Source organism: Battus philenor, unplaced genomic scaffold, assembly GCF_028537555.1.
Source record: "Battus philenor isolate CCGP_79_NKW_IND1 unplaced genomic scaffold, ilBatPhil1.0.hap1 SCAF_16, whole genome shotgun sequence".
Taxonomy (NCBI): domain Eukaryota; kingdom Metazoa; phylum Arthropoda; class Insecta; order Lepidoptera; family Papilionidae; genus Battus; species Battus philenor.
Window position 1 is genome coordinate 12,513,600 of NW_027181678.1, and position 17,981 is coordinate 12,531,580.

Consider the following 17,981-nt stretch of genomic DNA (forward strand, 5'->3'; position numbering starts at 1 on the left):
GCGAGCCGTCCAGAGCGACGGACGTCATGGCGGTCAAGTCTATTATTGCCGAATCGTTACTGGTGTTTTCTATATACTGCAATGCCGCTCGTGGATACACCGTTCCACCAGCGAAGCTCGAAGCGATATATCCCAAAGGATTAAGAGTTTCTATTCCTGGTTAGTTATTATCTTGTTTAGTTTATATCACATAACTTACGATATATTTATTTTAACTTTATAAAATGACATGTTTTATAAGTATATTTTATAAGTTTAAATGGCTGTTTTTTTAATGCAATTATTTAATAAAATTAAAAAAAAGATTATTAACTGCTATATAAATATTAGATAACTATAAATAAAGATTTATTTATAGCTATCGGTTTCGTATTGTACTTGTAATTTTTATCTATTTTGAATTTTTGATCCAATATCGGTTTTTTATTTTTTTATTTGATTCACAATTTGCAATATATGTTACAAAATCTACTAATTTTCAAAACAGATTACACTACTATTTTTGTTATTCCTAAAAATGAATTATTATCTTTTAGTACCTAATGTATTGAGCAGTAGTGGCGCAGCGGTAAGGAATGAGACAAGCGATCGTAGGTCGCGGGTTCTATTCCCAATATACAGTCATATATGATTCTCACTTTATGTGTTAATAATACAGAATCAATGCAGTTCACCAAGAAATTTCCAAAGGATAGGCAGCAGCGTCCTTTGCGTACCATAATACTAAACTGCATTTGCTCACCCACCATCCAAGTTAGGCGATTTTGATATACCCTCATATAGATATTTTGTGGAAGGCCTGTACTATGCAGTGGGCGTCTATAACCTGAAACAACGGCCTAATAATGTGTTGTGAAAAGATCGATGATTTATTTAGAATATCGCATACTTTAATTTTAAGTTAAAGAACTAGAGAATATATCGCATTTTGGTGTTATTGTAACAGCTCTACATTTTTTTTAATTGGCCCCCGCTATTGGGAGCCTCTCGTACCCCCTATCTGGTGTGGGACAGGGACTTTTTGTTAACATTTATTTAATTTTTTCACAGACGTTATTTTATTTGCTTTCTCTTCTTTCACTCGTCACATTATCTTTCGTTCGTTTCTTTCTTTCCACAGTTCTACTGTCTTTCTCTTTCGCTCTGTATCGCCTTTCATTCACTCCTCATTACTTTTACATTTTCTTATAATCTATTATTATTCTTTATAACATTTTTTGCTTATATTCTATTTCACTTTATTTCTTTATTTTGCTTCTATTTTTTTATTTTTGTCAGTCTTATTTGCAATTAATGATTTTTGTTTTTTACATTTTTTTGGCATTTTAACAGCTCTACATTGTCGGTCCACATTTATACAACAAACTGGCAACCATTAGATGTTGTCACATTTCATGCAAAATGTATTGCAATAGAATCAGGGACCAAAGTTCAATACCAAAATTCAATAATCACTTGTTTTACATGTCACAGATAAGACTATGTATCTCCGCAATTATTGCTTCCCAGAGCTTGCAATCGCAAGTGTTTCGAACTCTACGTTAATTTACAGATATTAAAACTATGCTCGTTTCCCTACATTGGGAAAAACCCGAACACAACAAACACTGCGTAATAAATCTAATTATTTACTCGATTTGGATGAATTTGTAAACATTATTGAATAATTCAGATAATTTTCCTTCGAATATTGTTAACCCAACTGATAAGGTTAATACAACTGATAAGCGTTTATTACTTTTAGATGACGGCTTCGAGCTGTTCGCTTTTCACGGCAACCTGAACACGGAGATGGAAGGCCTGGAAGCAGGGCAATGGGCACGAGATATAGTCAAACCGGTAAATGGTCGATGGATATTTAGGGACAGGAATGTGCAGCTGAAACTAGGCGATAAAATCTACTTCTGGACGTACGTGATCAAAGACAAACTGGGCTATAGGGAGGATAATGGAGAGTGGACTGTAACTGGTATGTAGCCACATTGGCGATAATTATGTAGCTTTTAGTTCTATATACAGTAATACCCCGCTTTACGCGACCCCGTTTTACGCGGTTTCACTATAACGCGAATTGCAAATTTCGCGCTCAAATGCCTCGAATTACGCGAAAGAGTGCGTATAAATATAATGTAGACATCAACTTCTCTATGGTGTCTTGACCATCTGTCAAACAATTAAAAACAGTGTTGGGTGTTATGAACGTCTTTTACAAGAACGTAAACAAAACGTTACCCAAAAGACAATAGATGTATTTTTCCGTAAAAAATAAGAGTATGTGTTGCATAAAGTGTTCCTAGAATTAAAGTGATTGATTAAAATGATTTAGTTCAGCAGAATATGGTACCAATAAGATGACGTGACATACCATACCATTATGATATACCATGACATATTATTTCTAGAGTAGTAAAGTTGTTTTTCGTATGCACTGGTTACGAACTGGAATTGAGAAGTTAAGTAGGCAGGTGAAGTGGGAGAAAAGTGTACAGTAATACCCCGCTTTACGCGACCCCGTTATACGCGGTTTCACTATAACGCGAATTGCAATTTTCGCGCTCAAATGCCTCGAATTACGCGAAAGAGTGCGTATAAATATAATGTAGACATCAACTTCTCTATGGTGTCTTGACCATCTGTCAAACAATTAAAAACAGTGTTGGGTGATATGAACGTATTTTACAAGAACGTAAACAAAACGTTACCCAAAAGAAAACAGATGTATTTTTCCGTAAAAAAATAAGAGTATGTGTTGCATAAAGTGTTCCTAGAATTAAAGTGATTGATTAAAATGATTTGTATATTTTTATAATAATTTTTGACTATGTTTAATCATAAACCTCGTTATACGCGAATTTCAGTTAACGCGATTTTTTTTGGAACGTATCCCTCGCGTGAAGCGGGGTATTACTGTATATAGCGATTCTAATATATGAGACGTAAAAACGTGGTTGGTAAAAGAGAGACCAGAGGCAGAGTGGTATCAAAGTAATGTAGATACCAAAAGCTACCTCAAACTCCCAATGGTCCAAGAAATCTTTAAGGCCTGCTCAGAGAACTAACCTAACCTAACCTAACCTAACCTAACCTAACCTAAACCCCTTAATAGCGAGTGCTTCTAGCTACTCCCCCCTAACCTCAGAAAAGGCCAAGAGACCTCTCAAAGACGTATTCCTCACGCTCATCACATAAAACACGCACCACACCACACCAAGCGCTAACCACACAGCACCAGCGACCACTTCACCTGCGACACTCTGCACAGGGCATCGTGTCATTCACAATAGAACTAAACACCATTCACCACAACACCCGTTCTTAGGGGCGGCTGCCCGCTTCCTGACCGCGAACAGCGTGGGCGAACCGCGGTTGGATCCGGATCCCTCTTTGGCTCACCTGTGGTCCACGCTGCCATCCCTGGCCGTGTATATACAACATCAACGCCACACAGCTCTACTCGTGTAGAGCGCTTTACAACGTGCGAACGACTTCGTGCAGCTGGAATGCTTTTGTCCAACTTCTGTTTTATTTTTATGTTCACGGACCGTTCTGCTCGGTGAACTTAGTTCCGATGAAGCTGTAAAATCCTCCGTGCTAACAGCAACCACCGAAACCAAGCAAGAGAGAGAGAAAGAGAGAGAGAGCAGGAGAGAGAAAGAGAGAGGGAGAGAGAGAGAGAACATAATTGCATTTATGATCATCATAATTTCAGCCTTAGATTTCGAAGACTTTACAAGATCGTCTGTCCACTTTCTGTGTGGACGCCAACGCCACTCTAAAACCTTCAGGTATTAGTAGCCATACACGCTATGTGGCCTGATCATCATTTCATCATCATCACTTCCACCTGCCAAGACTCTTGCAACACGCTGGGTAATATTGGTAACCCTTGTTCGTTTACGGATCTCCTCAATCCTGAAAATTACATTCATGTTTTGTAAATCTAATGCTGGAGGAAACAACCTTTCAGCAATCGTTCAATCTTACTTTAAACTTTATCATATATTCCAATGATGATGATATGGCGAAAATTCTTGTCTAGGGTGTGAATGGTTTACGATTCAAAATTCACCCTGCTTTATGATAGAAGAAAAAAAAATTTCCATATGGAGTCACTGCGGAATCTAAAGGTGAGGAACAGAAGTCTGAATATATTGTATTGGCTGTACTGCGACCCCCATTTTTTGGTCACTGTTGTATTTGTTGTTCTTACTTCTATCAAAGAAGACTCATCTCGAATCTTTTGCGGTTTGGTAGTAGTATCATATTTATTGGTTCTAGAATTACCGATTCCCTTATGATATTTTCCTCCTAATCATATGACAGCGTGGACAAATTTATATGATTCACGCAGTGTTCCCCCGAAATCAAACTCACTACTTCTAGTTATGGTTTCTAAGCACTTGACTACACTTTGTCATATCCATTTAGAGACCATTTGAAAAATAGTACTACGATTAATTTGAATTTGTACATTCAAGATGTTATATTTTTAAAATCATCATATCAAATCATCATAATATCAAATCATAGAAGTGCATCCAGCGAGTTCTCGTGACGTGAATATCGGTCCACTTAATAAGACGCCTAACTCCGTTTATCTTCACGTGGTCGCCACTTGAGTAACTTTCAACCCCTACGGTAGCCCCATTGGTTTTAAAGATCACTTAAACTTAATTGGATTTGATGTAATGAGCAACCATATCTTCAACCTTTAGCTATAGTACCTAATGTTATATATTCACATTAAAAGAGTAATAACATGTTATAATGTTTGATTAGCCTACGCAATTTATATATAACAAAAATACTTTAAACTTACATCTATAACGAATAATCTTATATATACATTTCATTTATGAACGCTGTAAATGTTTAAGTTTATATTGTTTTAATCAATGTTTTAGATTTTTAGTAATTAATGAATTTTTTAACGTTTGAAATTAAATATTGTTATATTGTTTTGCGATAAAAATTGTATCATCGCGATAGTAAAAGGATTGTTGGTAGTCGAAACATATAACTATATTATATATATCATCTTCATATCAACTGACTGACGTCAACTGCAAGACACAGGACTTCGTCAAAGATCATCGTGTCGATCTTGCGCTGACCGTATACAGCGACTTGTTCATATATATATATATATATATATATATGAACACACACACACACACATATATATATATATATATGTATATATATATGAACGTCTTAGAGAAGATTATTACTGAGTACAAAAGTGTTATATTAAACTAACTTTACCGTATCTACAATCGCTAATTATAATTTTAATAATGCCCCCTTAGACACATGTTGATTCATAATACACATATATAATATTGATGATTTTGTTCCTTAATATAAATAAAATAAATGGCACGATCTTATTCCACGCTCTCTTTTTAACATTGAGCGTTGAGAGTTATGGTATATATTCATCCTTTTGTGGTCATTATAATGCGCACAACAAAGAAATACGATCATATAATACCATGCCTGCGTCAGTTTCCTACCAAGTATGACGTGGGTGCTTAGATGAGACAAGTGAATAGATTTTTACTATAATAGATTAGTTCGTTCACGACAGGCTTTATTAGAAGGTTCAAGGTCACCTAGAGACTAATGGAGTGGTCTATGCTTGAAGTTTAGCTGCGAGATCGAATAAACAATGAGGAGATCCGTCCAAGATTATCGACCACCACTGGATGCACCGACGTCATTGTTAAGGTCACGGAAAGTCGCTGATGTGGACAGCGCAGGATCAGTGATCTTTTGAGAGAGGTTTATCGACTGGAAAGGGGAATATCACTTCAGCAGTATTAAGTTAACTGGTTATTCTAGCAGTGAAGGCTGTATGAACAACAAATTGAACATTTCTTCTAAGGTTCTGCAGAGAAGTGGTGCAGCGGATCATTGCTAGTAACAAAAGCGAAAATTTCAATAAACGGTCGGGGAAACTAAAATTATGAAAAAAGAAAACAAGTAAATATGTACTGCAGATATAAGAACTAATCTAATTAGGAATGTAGACGAGGAAAGAAAGGCAATGTATAAAAGAATGTCACAAAGTAAAAGAGAGATGAATTTGTTAAGAAATAAAAGAAAAACAGCAATAAAAATAAATGAAATTAATAAAATATTTACACCTGCATTGTAACGCCACTGCTCTAAAGAAAGCAAGCAATGAGTATTTAAAGAAAATAAAATTGAACATTGAATGCGAAACACAACGAAATTTCACAGAAGACGTTTCTGTACTTAACAAATTGGAATAAACAAAGTCTAATATATAACATTTTCCTTGTATCAAAACGTGTAAGACACTTGTTAATAAATCTAAATATGGGAGTTCTTAGTAATTTCAACTATTCTCACAACAGCATTATTCAACTGTTCCAAAATTTTTTTTATTGATTTTAACCAACAATTTATATATCTTATTAATAAAGATAACATGACACTGGCTCGATCAATCCGGCTACTTTTCATAATTCATCATAGGTTTCGAGGAAGAGAAAACATACAAACACATTTATTTCTGTAATTTATTTTATATAACACCGCGTTTGTTTGTTTGAAACTACTATTTTACAATAACAGAATGTATATATATTTAAAAGGAAGCACAATAATGAATTAAAAGTACAGTAATTGATATCAAGGTGTATAGTGACGATCAATGATTATCTAAAATTTAAAGACACGACGCTTTCAAAGGAATAGAAACCATGAATTTTTAAATGCAAACCAAAATGTTGCCTTCTAGTATTAACTAAAGTAATACCAATATTTAACCTCTGTTCACGGACCCTTCCGCTCCGTGAACTCAGGACTGATGAAGCTGTAAAAGCCTAACAGCATTAACATCTTCAGAAACAATACAATAACATTTAAGAAAAAACATCGATTTATTTATGAATCTATTATCATTGAATCGACAAGAACACTTAGCACGCAGAACAGATGCCCGCTGAGGTATAAAGGTTTTTGTGGTATGTTGTGTATGTGGTGTGTTTGAGGTATAAAGGTAAAAGGTACTCTGTGTTTGGCACTAATCGGTGTAACATAACTCCTGAAGATGCCCCGTGGAGGGGTGAAACATGTGTTGAGTGATTTAACGGTGTAGTTGTGAAATACGCATTTTTTGCCAGAGGGCTGGCGGGCGGTGCACTTTGTTGCACGACTACGACTGCATGTGCGGGAGTGGCTAAATATTGGTCCTTTTCTTACTTAGGATGGACTTCCGCAAGGTAGCGCCTGCTTCCATTAAATATAAAGGTTTTTGATTGAAGACCACAAACCGGCAAGAGCTGCGTAGGACTTGGCACACAAAGTCAATTCATCCAGTTTCGTTAAGATCGTTGGATGATGTTGGATCCAAGGTGTTTCCAAATGGTCTTTTTGGAAAACTTTAAGGGTGGCCTTTGATCCACAGTACACGTCATGTGGATGAAGATGATAAATGACACATTATCTTACTCTCTGTTTACTCTATTTACTTTCTGTTTCAGAATTTGTTAATGAAGATGGTACTATATATGATACAAATCAATCATCAACCACTTCCACAAGTACCGAGTATATCACGCCATCATCTGTTACCTTCAGTCCGCCCACTACGCCATGTCAGCAATCTCCAACGGCTGTATTAGGACGCAACAGTATATGCAAAGGTGCTCTGATATTCAGCGAAGAATTTGATAAGAATAATATCAATGATCTATTGAATTGGACACCTGAAGCGAAATTTCCACAAGAACCGGTAAGTGATTGTAATTTATTCTGGTCTCCATCAGTCATAAAACTATAATCAGATGTGTTATATGGACAAGAGTTCTTAAACATCAGAAGTATCACCAATAACTGCACCCTGCTAATTCAAATCACGTAGTTTCCTTTCAACCATTTAACCATATTGGAGTCGTTAGTAATAGAACAGAGCGGATTGAAATGATGAGGAAGACGACCTTCTTACGTGGTCTCCCAATTCAATGTTATAATAGTATTTAACAGTCCGAGCACAGGATTCCAAGGAAGTCCTCGAGCTTTGCTACGTTAAAATAGGTTTTATGCGACCTCCCAGAGGTTTTCAGCGCCCTGCCCTTTCGTACCCGCGAAATATATAAATGTCGCTTGAAAAGCAATGCTTGCCGAGTCCAAAAATAGTAAGACGCTCAAAATTATCGAGAAGAAGTGGAAAATTTAGTTAATTTTGTTATTTTTTAATTTACTATCTTCATAAAAGGTATATGTACTTTAAAAGATTATGTTTACTTCGTGTTGCTAAGGAAATGATACAATTTGTGATTCTATTGCTATACGAAACAACAGTATATCCTTGTTGTCATAACTATTTACGCTGTGAAACTAAAATTAATGAACTAAAAAAAATCACGTGTATTAATAATAATCTCGTCGTCATCGTTTCAACCCATTGAAACCCATTGTAAGGCATACGCTTCTCCCAAAGATATCTATGAGAGGATATACCTATACTGCAATCGCCACGCATGGCAGACGTATTGGAGATCACAGTGTGGCATTATGGTACGCAGAAGATAGTGCTGCCCATCGTCTGGATGCTTGTTTATAAGCAGTGGAATCTCATATAATTAATGCACAAAGTGTGAATTATATAAAATTGCATCTCGGTAATCGAATTCGAGACTAACGATTGCATGTCTCAGTCCTCCACTGGTGATGTACCATTGGGCGATATCTAATAATATCTAAATATAATAACTGTTGATAAGACTTGAGCTAAATCGTCTTTGAAGGAAAGGTTTACCGCCTTTCTTCGCAAAGCGAGTAGATATCAATTAGTTAATACAATACATCAGGTGACACCATACGTAGATTTTTTAAAATTTATTATCTGAACCCTTAATCTGAAGAAGCTGTTAAAGCCAGAACAGCTAACAGCGTCCAGTACCAATCGAGTTGCAAAATTAACCCTTAGTAGCCTGATTTAAGAAAGTGATTTTTTTTAATATTACTGTGCTTGCTTGAGGGTCTAGATGAAGGGAATTTTTTTTTTTAATTTCGTTGGAAAGAATATTATGCAACAGTAAAATACGTACAGCCAACCTATAAAAAAAAACTAATAGTAATGTGAACATTCGGTTAAAAAGATTGGTATCAAAATTGAAACTCTAGGTTATTAAGGGTTAAAGGAATATAAAGGCTATATTCATGTCATTTATTTGAATGATGATGACATTTTTATTATGTTAAGTAAGTTCTTACTTCCGGAAATGTTTGACACTAATATAAGATACAACTAGACACAGACTTTTCTTTGATTTCGGCATGGTTTCTAGACCTCTTCTGTTGTTTTTTCTGTAACTGTCACTAATAAGTCAGTAAAGGAATTCTGTCACTTCGCCAAACGCCAAGCTTCATGGCGACGAATAGCTAGAGTAGCAGGGGTCAGACTCCTTCTCCTCTCCAACTCCTTCGCTATGTCCGTTTTGTAGTTAAGAATTTCTGTTTCTTTTGTTTACTACTTTGTCTACCCATTGTACTTTTTAATCAAACGCCATCATGAGAGGATAAATGTTCAGTGTTATACACGAAAAGATCGATTAATAATTGCATTTTTTTATTTTTTTTTAAATTGCCAGTTTTAAAGAAACAAGTGTTATATTCTTTTGATGAATTTCTTTATTTGTATTTCATATTTAAAAAACATCGCCATATAATATTGACGAGAAAGAAATAATACACATTAGGGCGTATATTATATTCTATCAATTTTCTTTAATGTTCACGTCTTGACCTGTAGATTATATTACAATAACAGCGTTATTAATTGCATGTGAGTCGTAGTATATTATTTTTAAATGTAATAACATAAGTACATTCAAAAGGAAGCAAATTTATATGAAAAGAGATTTATTTCTACAATATATACTAAAGAACATTTATAGAATTAAACATAATTTATATTTTTGTTTTATATTCAATCGACTTACATAAATATAACTTGTTTTTGACAGTTCGTATAAAAGGTAAATTTATGTCGTAAAAAATCCTCACATATAAAAGACATAACTATTCCTGTATATCTACCTAAACATAATATATATAATTCCTGTATAATATTATTAGTAACCAATTTTTTACGATACGACTTGATCGATTTTTATGAAACTTTTCACATTTAGTAAGATAAATAGAAGAGGAAAAAATCTCTATCGTAAACTATATTGAAATAACTAAGTATGTAAGTAAGGGTGGTCAGCACTAACAGCCCAGCGGCAATGGACTAAAACTTGCGATCGTAAAGTAGAGGGTTTAATTCCCGGGATGCAAACTTAAATAAATCAAACTGTTTTTTTTTTATTTAATGGTATCAAGCGTTATTTTGTGGAAGTCCATCCTAAGTAAGAAAAGGACCAATATTTAGCCACTTCCGCACATGCAGTCGTAGTCGGGCAACAAAGTGCACCGCCTGCTAGCCCGATGATAAATGCGCATGCGGCAAACAATGCGAATTACACGACTGCCACCGTAGAATTCACTCCACATATATGTGCTTCTGTACGAGACCTGAGTTCACTAGTGAACATCTCACTACTAAAATAGTGATGCACATATAAAGGGTTATGGTGTATATCGTGTATTGGTAGAAACACAATAAACACGATAATATATAATCACTCAACACATGTTTCACCCCTTCACGGGGCATCTTCAAAAGTTATGTTATTATTGCCAAATACAGAGATGACTCTGCGTTTGGCACTAATCGGTTGTTTGCCGCATGTGCGGAACTACGACTGCACGTGCGGAAGTGGCTAAATATTGGTCCTTTTCTTACTTAAATAAAACTGTGTACAATAATTAAATATGATTGACACTGCTCATAAACAAGCTTCCAGCGGATGGGCAGCAGCGTCCCCTGCGTACCGTAATACCAAAATGCGATCGCCAACCCCCGTGCCAAGCGTGGCTATCTTGGTATATCCCCCATTGATATTTTTGCACATTGTTATTTTTAGTTATTTGAGTATAGCATTCGTTCCTTTTGCTATCCGGGGAATACCCAGCATTCTTTTCCTGTGCCCATATCTCAAAGACATCTACTCTTCTACGGTGATTACATTTCAGTTCCTACATCTTAGCGTCATAGAGGAGTATAAAGAAAACCAAGGTTTTCTCTTGCTTCTGCTTTTTAAAATGTTTCTTTCATATCTTCTCTTACTGCGACTTTAACAACAATATAGTACACATTGAAACCTTTTTAAAATTTTACAGGATTTTCCTTTCAACGTTTATTTACCAGATGGTACTATGCGCATTGAAAACGGTCTCCTGATAATTTCGCCGTTACTTATGGAATCTAAATACCACGCGGGTATACTGAACGAGCAGTTAGATTTAACCGCCTTGTAAGTAATATACTATACGATGTTAACTGTAATTAAATTATAAAAATGATTTCTTAAGTAAAACGTAGTTATCCCTTTTCTTGATAACGTATCTGTAGAGATACATCAGAATTAAAAAAAAAATAGTGGCATCAATTTTGAACGCAAAGTAATCATTTGTATGTGAATGTTTAGGTTATTTTTTAATTTTCGAACGCTTGTTCAGTTTTTTCTGTTGGCATCCTTGGGTCTTAAAAGTCAAGTGGTATGAATATTAAAAAAAAATCTGCCAAGTAAAGGGTTAACAAAGACATTACTCCAATATTATAAACAGTTTAACGAACTTCATTACGACAAAAACTATGAAGTTAATATAAAAGAACATATTGAGCTATCGAAAATTCATTTTTCAGGAAAAATGTTTTTTTTTTAACGCAATTATTTTTTTCTTGCATCTTCTTTTTTATTCGATTATTTATACTTGATAAAGCCTTTTTCGCAATAGAGTTCGATAAATCGTTATTATTATTTGAACTTCAACCTAATTTTTTTTAAAGAAATCAATTTTTAAAATTAGAATCTTTAATAGAACCTCTTTGTGGTTTATTAAAGTCATTGGACACTAGATGCAGGCTGGTTTCAACGTCCTATTGGGAATCTGTGGGGGAGTGATGCGATCAGTGTTCAACATAGGATGTCTATCGGCTAAAATGAAGAAGATTCTGGCTAAGAATATAACTTTAGTATTAAATAAAACAAGACATGTTTGTAAAGTATTTTATTTGAAAGTCATTTTTGCAAATTGAGATTCAATTGAAAGTTGCAATTCAATGAAAGAATTTTCGAACGAATTATTCGTATTACTGGCATTTATAATTCGAGGGTGTATAAAATGCTAAACCTAACCCTCGTTTAATTAAGCTGGATATAAGAATATAACAGAGGGTTCAGGTGCAAAGGTGACCTTAACTTCGGCTTACTTATAACGAGTTTGGCATGCCAGCTTGAGGGTGCCTCAAGAGGGTAAAACCTCAACTTGGTAAGTTCCTATTTCTAGGCTACGATAACTAAAATTTCGTGAAGCAATAACAATGACGTGGTGAAAGTAAAGTATTTTTTGATCGAAATTACACTGCTGTCTCAGTGACATACGCTTCATCGGGTTCTAGATGGCAAGGAGCAAAGAGCGCCTAGGTCTTCTTCAAGGGAGCTTGAGCTAGTGAAGCTTCCGAACGAGTCTAGGCCAGGCTGGGTAAATAGTTCTGTTTTAACAGATAGGGACTGGGCGGAGCGCTCATATACGATTGACCGCACCAAGCCATAGCGCGAGGTAATTAGACGCCAACGCCATCTGTTGCCATAGTGAGATACAGCGTCTTGTATGCCATCTTGTATCGTCATAAGAAAATTTAAAATAAAACAGCCCACGTAACATGAAATCTATATATATTATATACAAAAATATTTAATGATTATGTAAGGTTTAATTTATTTGTGAATTTCAGTTGCACCGGACTCGTAGGTACCTGGGAATGTGCGCGCAAAGCGTCGGGAGCTCAAATTTTACCACCAATTGCTACTGGAAAACTTACAACTAAAAATAAATTCAATTTCCAATACGGTAGAATCGAAATTCGTGCGAAGCTACCCGCTGGAAAATGGTTACTGCCAGGTGAGGAATACATATACAGGGTTATTAATTATACGTTTTAAATCTTTAAATGCGTGAACGCTATTAGCTAGCTATTATACCTATTACTAATCATCCTGTATAGAGTGATAATTCTGAAATAAATTACATTAATTTATTTTTCCTAAACCTTTTCAAAAATACACATCCAAGCGTAATATTTCTGACAGTACCAATTTGCACGGACAGGTAGTAAATAATAATTCATTTTAATATCCTAATTATAAAGAAATATGTTATAATTACGTTGTTTATTGTTTCTAATACCATTGATTCTTAGATTTATACACCTTAGTGGACTATATATTAAGTCACAGTAAATCACTTATATACCATTTCAATGCTGGTGATAAGTTAGTAATATACTGGTGATTGGTGATAGGTGTACCAATCACCCGTATATTACTTCATGTTATGGGTATAGGGTATTATATATACATCGATGCCCACTGCAAGACATCCCCTAAATATATCTATGGGAAATATACCACAATCGCCACGCTTAGCAGGGGGATTGGCGATCGCAGTGTGGTATAATGGTACGCAGAAAACGCTGTTGCTTATTCTCGGAAAGCTTCTTTGTGAGCATTGTCTATCCCATTTAATTACTACGCTTAGTGTAAATTATAAATGATTTATTCCGGGAATCGAATCCGTGAATTGCGTTTAGGTATCTAAATATAAAAATTTCATTTCATATCTTTATTTTAAATGCCATGTAACTGATATTTTAATTAAAAATGTATGTTTTGATTTTTAAAAATGTTGACACCGCTTTTTTTCTCGTGGTAAAATCCTGCATGGGATACCCCTCCGCTGCGGGGGGAAACACAAGGGTTATGGCTGACTCCTACCGGCTAAAACCCTACGGTCTCCTTGAAAGCCTTTTGTGAAAACTACGTAAACGCTTTTGCATACTACCATGGTTACAACGATAATATCTCTAAATCAAACGATTTGCTATCACAAATCTATGTGGTGAAAAATTTAAAAATTCGTCGTCCTTTGATATTTACATTCTAGAACAGAGTTCCCCAAACTCTTTTGTGTCGTAGACCCCTTGCCATGTTTTTCCGTGTTGGGTAGACCCCCTACTTACCTGATATTGATTTCCTGTAAATTTCTAACTGTAGTGAAGTTTAGTGTTAAAAACTTAAAGTAAAAACACATGTTAATTTATACAATTATGAGTTTTTACAAGTTCAAAATGTATTGCGACCACAAAGTTAATACCAACATTCTACAACGTACACAATTTTATAAACATATATAATATTTTTTTTACTTCATAGGTACTTTTATAAATAGTGTAAATGTTTTGATATTATAAGATAGTATGATGTAAGTAAATAGGTACTATCAGTGTAGTGTTGAGATTTACTATCGTGGACCTCCATTTTCATTTCATGGACCCCCAAATTTTTTTTCGCTGACGTAGACCCCTTGCAGGTTGTCATAGACCCCTAGGGGTCGATGTAGACCACTTTGGGAATCACTGTTCCAGAAGATTCAATTCTTCACATTGAGAAAGTAATGAAATTAACGTACCACAGAAATATCTGTAACGATTCATCTAATCAATTTTCAGAAGTAAATCTGGAGCCTCGTGATAACGTCTACGGAAATAATTTCTACGAATCAGGATTGATAAGAATAGCATTCGCTAAAGGAAACAGCATTTACTCGAACACATTGTACGGTGGACCAGTTTTACACCATTTAGAACCTTACCGATCGTATAATTTACGAAAAAAAATGAGCAGAGTTAAATGGACTCAAGAATTTCACAATTACAGCATTGTTTGGACGCCAGGTGGAGTAACACATTCATTTTGCGTAGCGTTTATGTCTAAATTAACAAATTTTAAAAATATGACATCCACCAATTGGCTGAGGATTTGCATGGTTCATTTTACGAATATATGATCATCAAAATCATTTCAACCTTAGGTATTACGTCCACTGCTATAGATAAGCTCTCCCCAAAGATTTGAATAGGATGATCTGGTCTGTACATCTGTGGTGGAGTTTAACAGGTTAGGTAGACAATGTTAGAGACAACACCTAAGGAACGTGAGCACAAAAATTAAAACGCTTGGATAAAAGATAGACAGTTTATTTTAAAAGTCATCCTAAAACTTCAGACACACCAACGCCGTAATAAATTATTTGTCATGCGAATAAAACAATTTTTAAATAAAACTTTCACTATATTTGTACATATTAAACATTGATTCAAAATTAATATAAGATAGTCTTTAATTAAATATTTCATCAAGCATTAAAGATTTAATACAAATTCACAAACAACAACACATATGTCAGTTGACGCCGTTCGCCATTTTTTATATTTCATAATATTTTCCGGCGTGAGACGCGGTTTTGACAAATGCCTACAAATCATACGCCGCGCGTGCTTACAATAAAAAAGTAGTAAATAAGATACATTTATAATCTAATATATAAAATTCTCGTGTCACGGTTTTTGAACTTGAACTCCTCCGAAACGGCTTGACCGATTTTTACCAAATTTTACATGCGTATTCAGTATGTCTGAGAATCGGCTACTATTTATTTTCTATATCCCTAAGTGATAAGGGTGGTCCACCCCTAAATTTTATTTTTAATTTTTTAGACAATTTTTTTGGTTTTTATTTTATTATGATACATCATACAAAAATACATACAAACCTAAATTTTCACCCCTCTACGATCAACCCTTATCTTACATTTGTTAATTAAAAACTTTAATTTTTTTTGCAAAACAACGTTTGCGGGATCAGCTAGTATACTATAATATTAGTATTTTTAACTTAATATTTCGATGCCAATTTCAGATAATATGGAGATGTATGTGGATGGAGATCTATATGGTACTGTTGATCCTGGGGCTGGATTTTTTTTAAGCGGAAATCAGCACGGACTGCAGAACGCCTGGCATTGGATACAGGGAACAGTTATGGCGCCTTTGGATCAAATGGTTATTTTCTTTTGTCTTTTTGAGTTTCGTATTCGCGGCTCAGTTGTTTTCAAATCATATCTACCCTGAATAACATTTATACTTATATATACATGTCCTCATTTATTTTTGTTTATTTATTTTATTTTACATTCTTTATTGAACACTATAGGATACATTTAAATAATAATAATCAAAAAAGTACAATGGGCGGTTTTATGACACAAGGCAATCTTTTACAGATAACCATACTAATCAAAAGGTAGAAATATAAATAATGAGATGTTGACGAGTAAAAAATATACATACATACGTATATAACATATATACTTATAATAAGTAAGGTATAGAACATATTATAAATATAATAAAATAATATTAATGTTCCATTATTCATTTGTAAGATGGAGAAATAATATTATAGATATTTATAACCTTTCTCCTATTATTTGTAAGTTTCGGAATGAATTTGTGTAAATATACGTGAAGGCTTTACCTGTGAAGTTTCGCTAAGTTTAAGAGAGGTTTAGGTTTGCGCCATTCGCGACCTCTCCCGTTGAATCCGCTGAATTTTTATATATTTCACAAAGGTCCAAAAATGTAAATAGGTTTACTTCAAAGTGTTTTTCTTCAGATAGGATATACAGGGAGATTGTATATAGATATAAAGGGCAGTGTGTAGAGTTTATTTGTCTGCGAAAATCTTTAAATAGGTGTACTATCTCCAACAAAGTGATTACTCGAAACATATTACATTCCTTTATTATTTACGTTTGTATGCGATAAACCAATAACTTCAGACCTTACAAAGTGTTCAGAAACAGATTGTAAACAATAATTAATGTATATCTTTATTACGTTCTTTATTTATCAAACCATTAATTTTTGGATAGTGTGTACCATACATTAGTTGACAGCAAATGAGCAATACAATCACCAATTGAAACCCTTTAAATACTACCTAAAGAAACAATAGTGAATTTCATTAATGCAGCTATCCCCTATGGTTTTTTTTATGTAACTTTTTTCGTTGTTTTCGAGGGGGAATACTCCAGACGTACAAGATGCCTCTGGGGGGAGGACAGGGTATGTGGGATTCTTACCCACTTAAACTTAAAACCTGGTGATCTCCCTCTGCGCTATACGGAGGACCGCGGCATCTCCCGGTCAGGAATCGCCACGCGGTCTTCTTTCGCGCTGTGCTATTCTAGATAACCCGTCCCGGGATATGCGTATATGGTTCATGCTACCGCTGAAACGAGAGACCACATCGAACCATCGTCCGCCTTAGAGTCGCCGAAGCTAGTGGGAGTTTAGGGCCCCCATTCTAAACTCCGACTAGCTACGGGGGTGGGGGTCCTAAACTCCCGCGACTCTGAAGGCTCCGTTTATGGTAGAGGAACACCATTAACTGGAGAGCCGTCGCGAGGCGCGTTCCTGCGTCGACGGCGTCGTCTCCCAGCGGGATCTGTCCTCTGCCGATCCTGTTCGGCCACCTTCTTCTGAACCATGACGGTCTCACAGAAAGAGACCACGGCCCTCCACACCGTTGACCCGCACAGCATCGCCGACACGACTGCTATGTTAGATGTAACTAATTCAACTTTATTTTTACAGTTCTATGTCTCTCTCGGTCTCCGGGTAGGTGGAATAAATGACTTCGAAGACGGTGAAAACAAGCCCTGGAAGAACGGTGGTCGGAAAGCAATGTTAGATTTCTGGAGGGCGCGAGACAACTGGTTCCCCACTTGGAATGACGCCGAATTGAAAATTGATTACGTCAGAATATATGCCATCTAAATCGATTTATTATTAAAAGTTTTCAGGCAGTTTACTGCAAATTTGTATTGTATATTTAATGATAATTACTTGCACGTATATTCCTTAATATATTTATTCAATTTATTTTACGATTTGAATCATTTATTGATATCATATGTCATGAGACCGGAAAACC

The 17,981-nt window shown here is 35.2% G+C and overlaps 1 protein-coding gene across 1 annotated transcript; it reads left to right on the plus strand.

Annotated features, from left to right (window-relative positions):
- Positions 1–24: 24 nt before the first annotated feature.
- LOC137919231 (beta-1,3-glucan-binding protein-like) lies at positions 25–17,964 on the plus strand. The gene is made up of 8 exons (XM_068762243.1): positions 25–159; positions 1,745–1,969; positions 7,515–7,765; positions 11,263–11,396; positions 12,881–13,047; positions 14,654–14,878; positions 15,903–16,045; positions 17,642–17,964. The coding sequence occupies exons 1-8, from the start codon at positions 27–29 to the stop codon at positions 17,822–17,824; spliced, it is 1,461 nt and encodes a 486-aa protein (XP_068618344.1). The 5' UTR covers positions 25–26; the 3' UTR covers positions 17,825–17,964.
- The last annotated feature ends 17 nt before the right edge of the window (positions 17,965–17,981 follow it).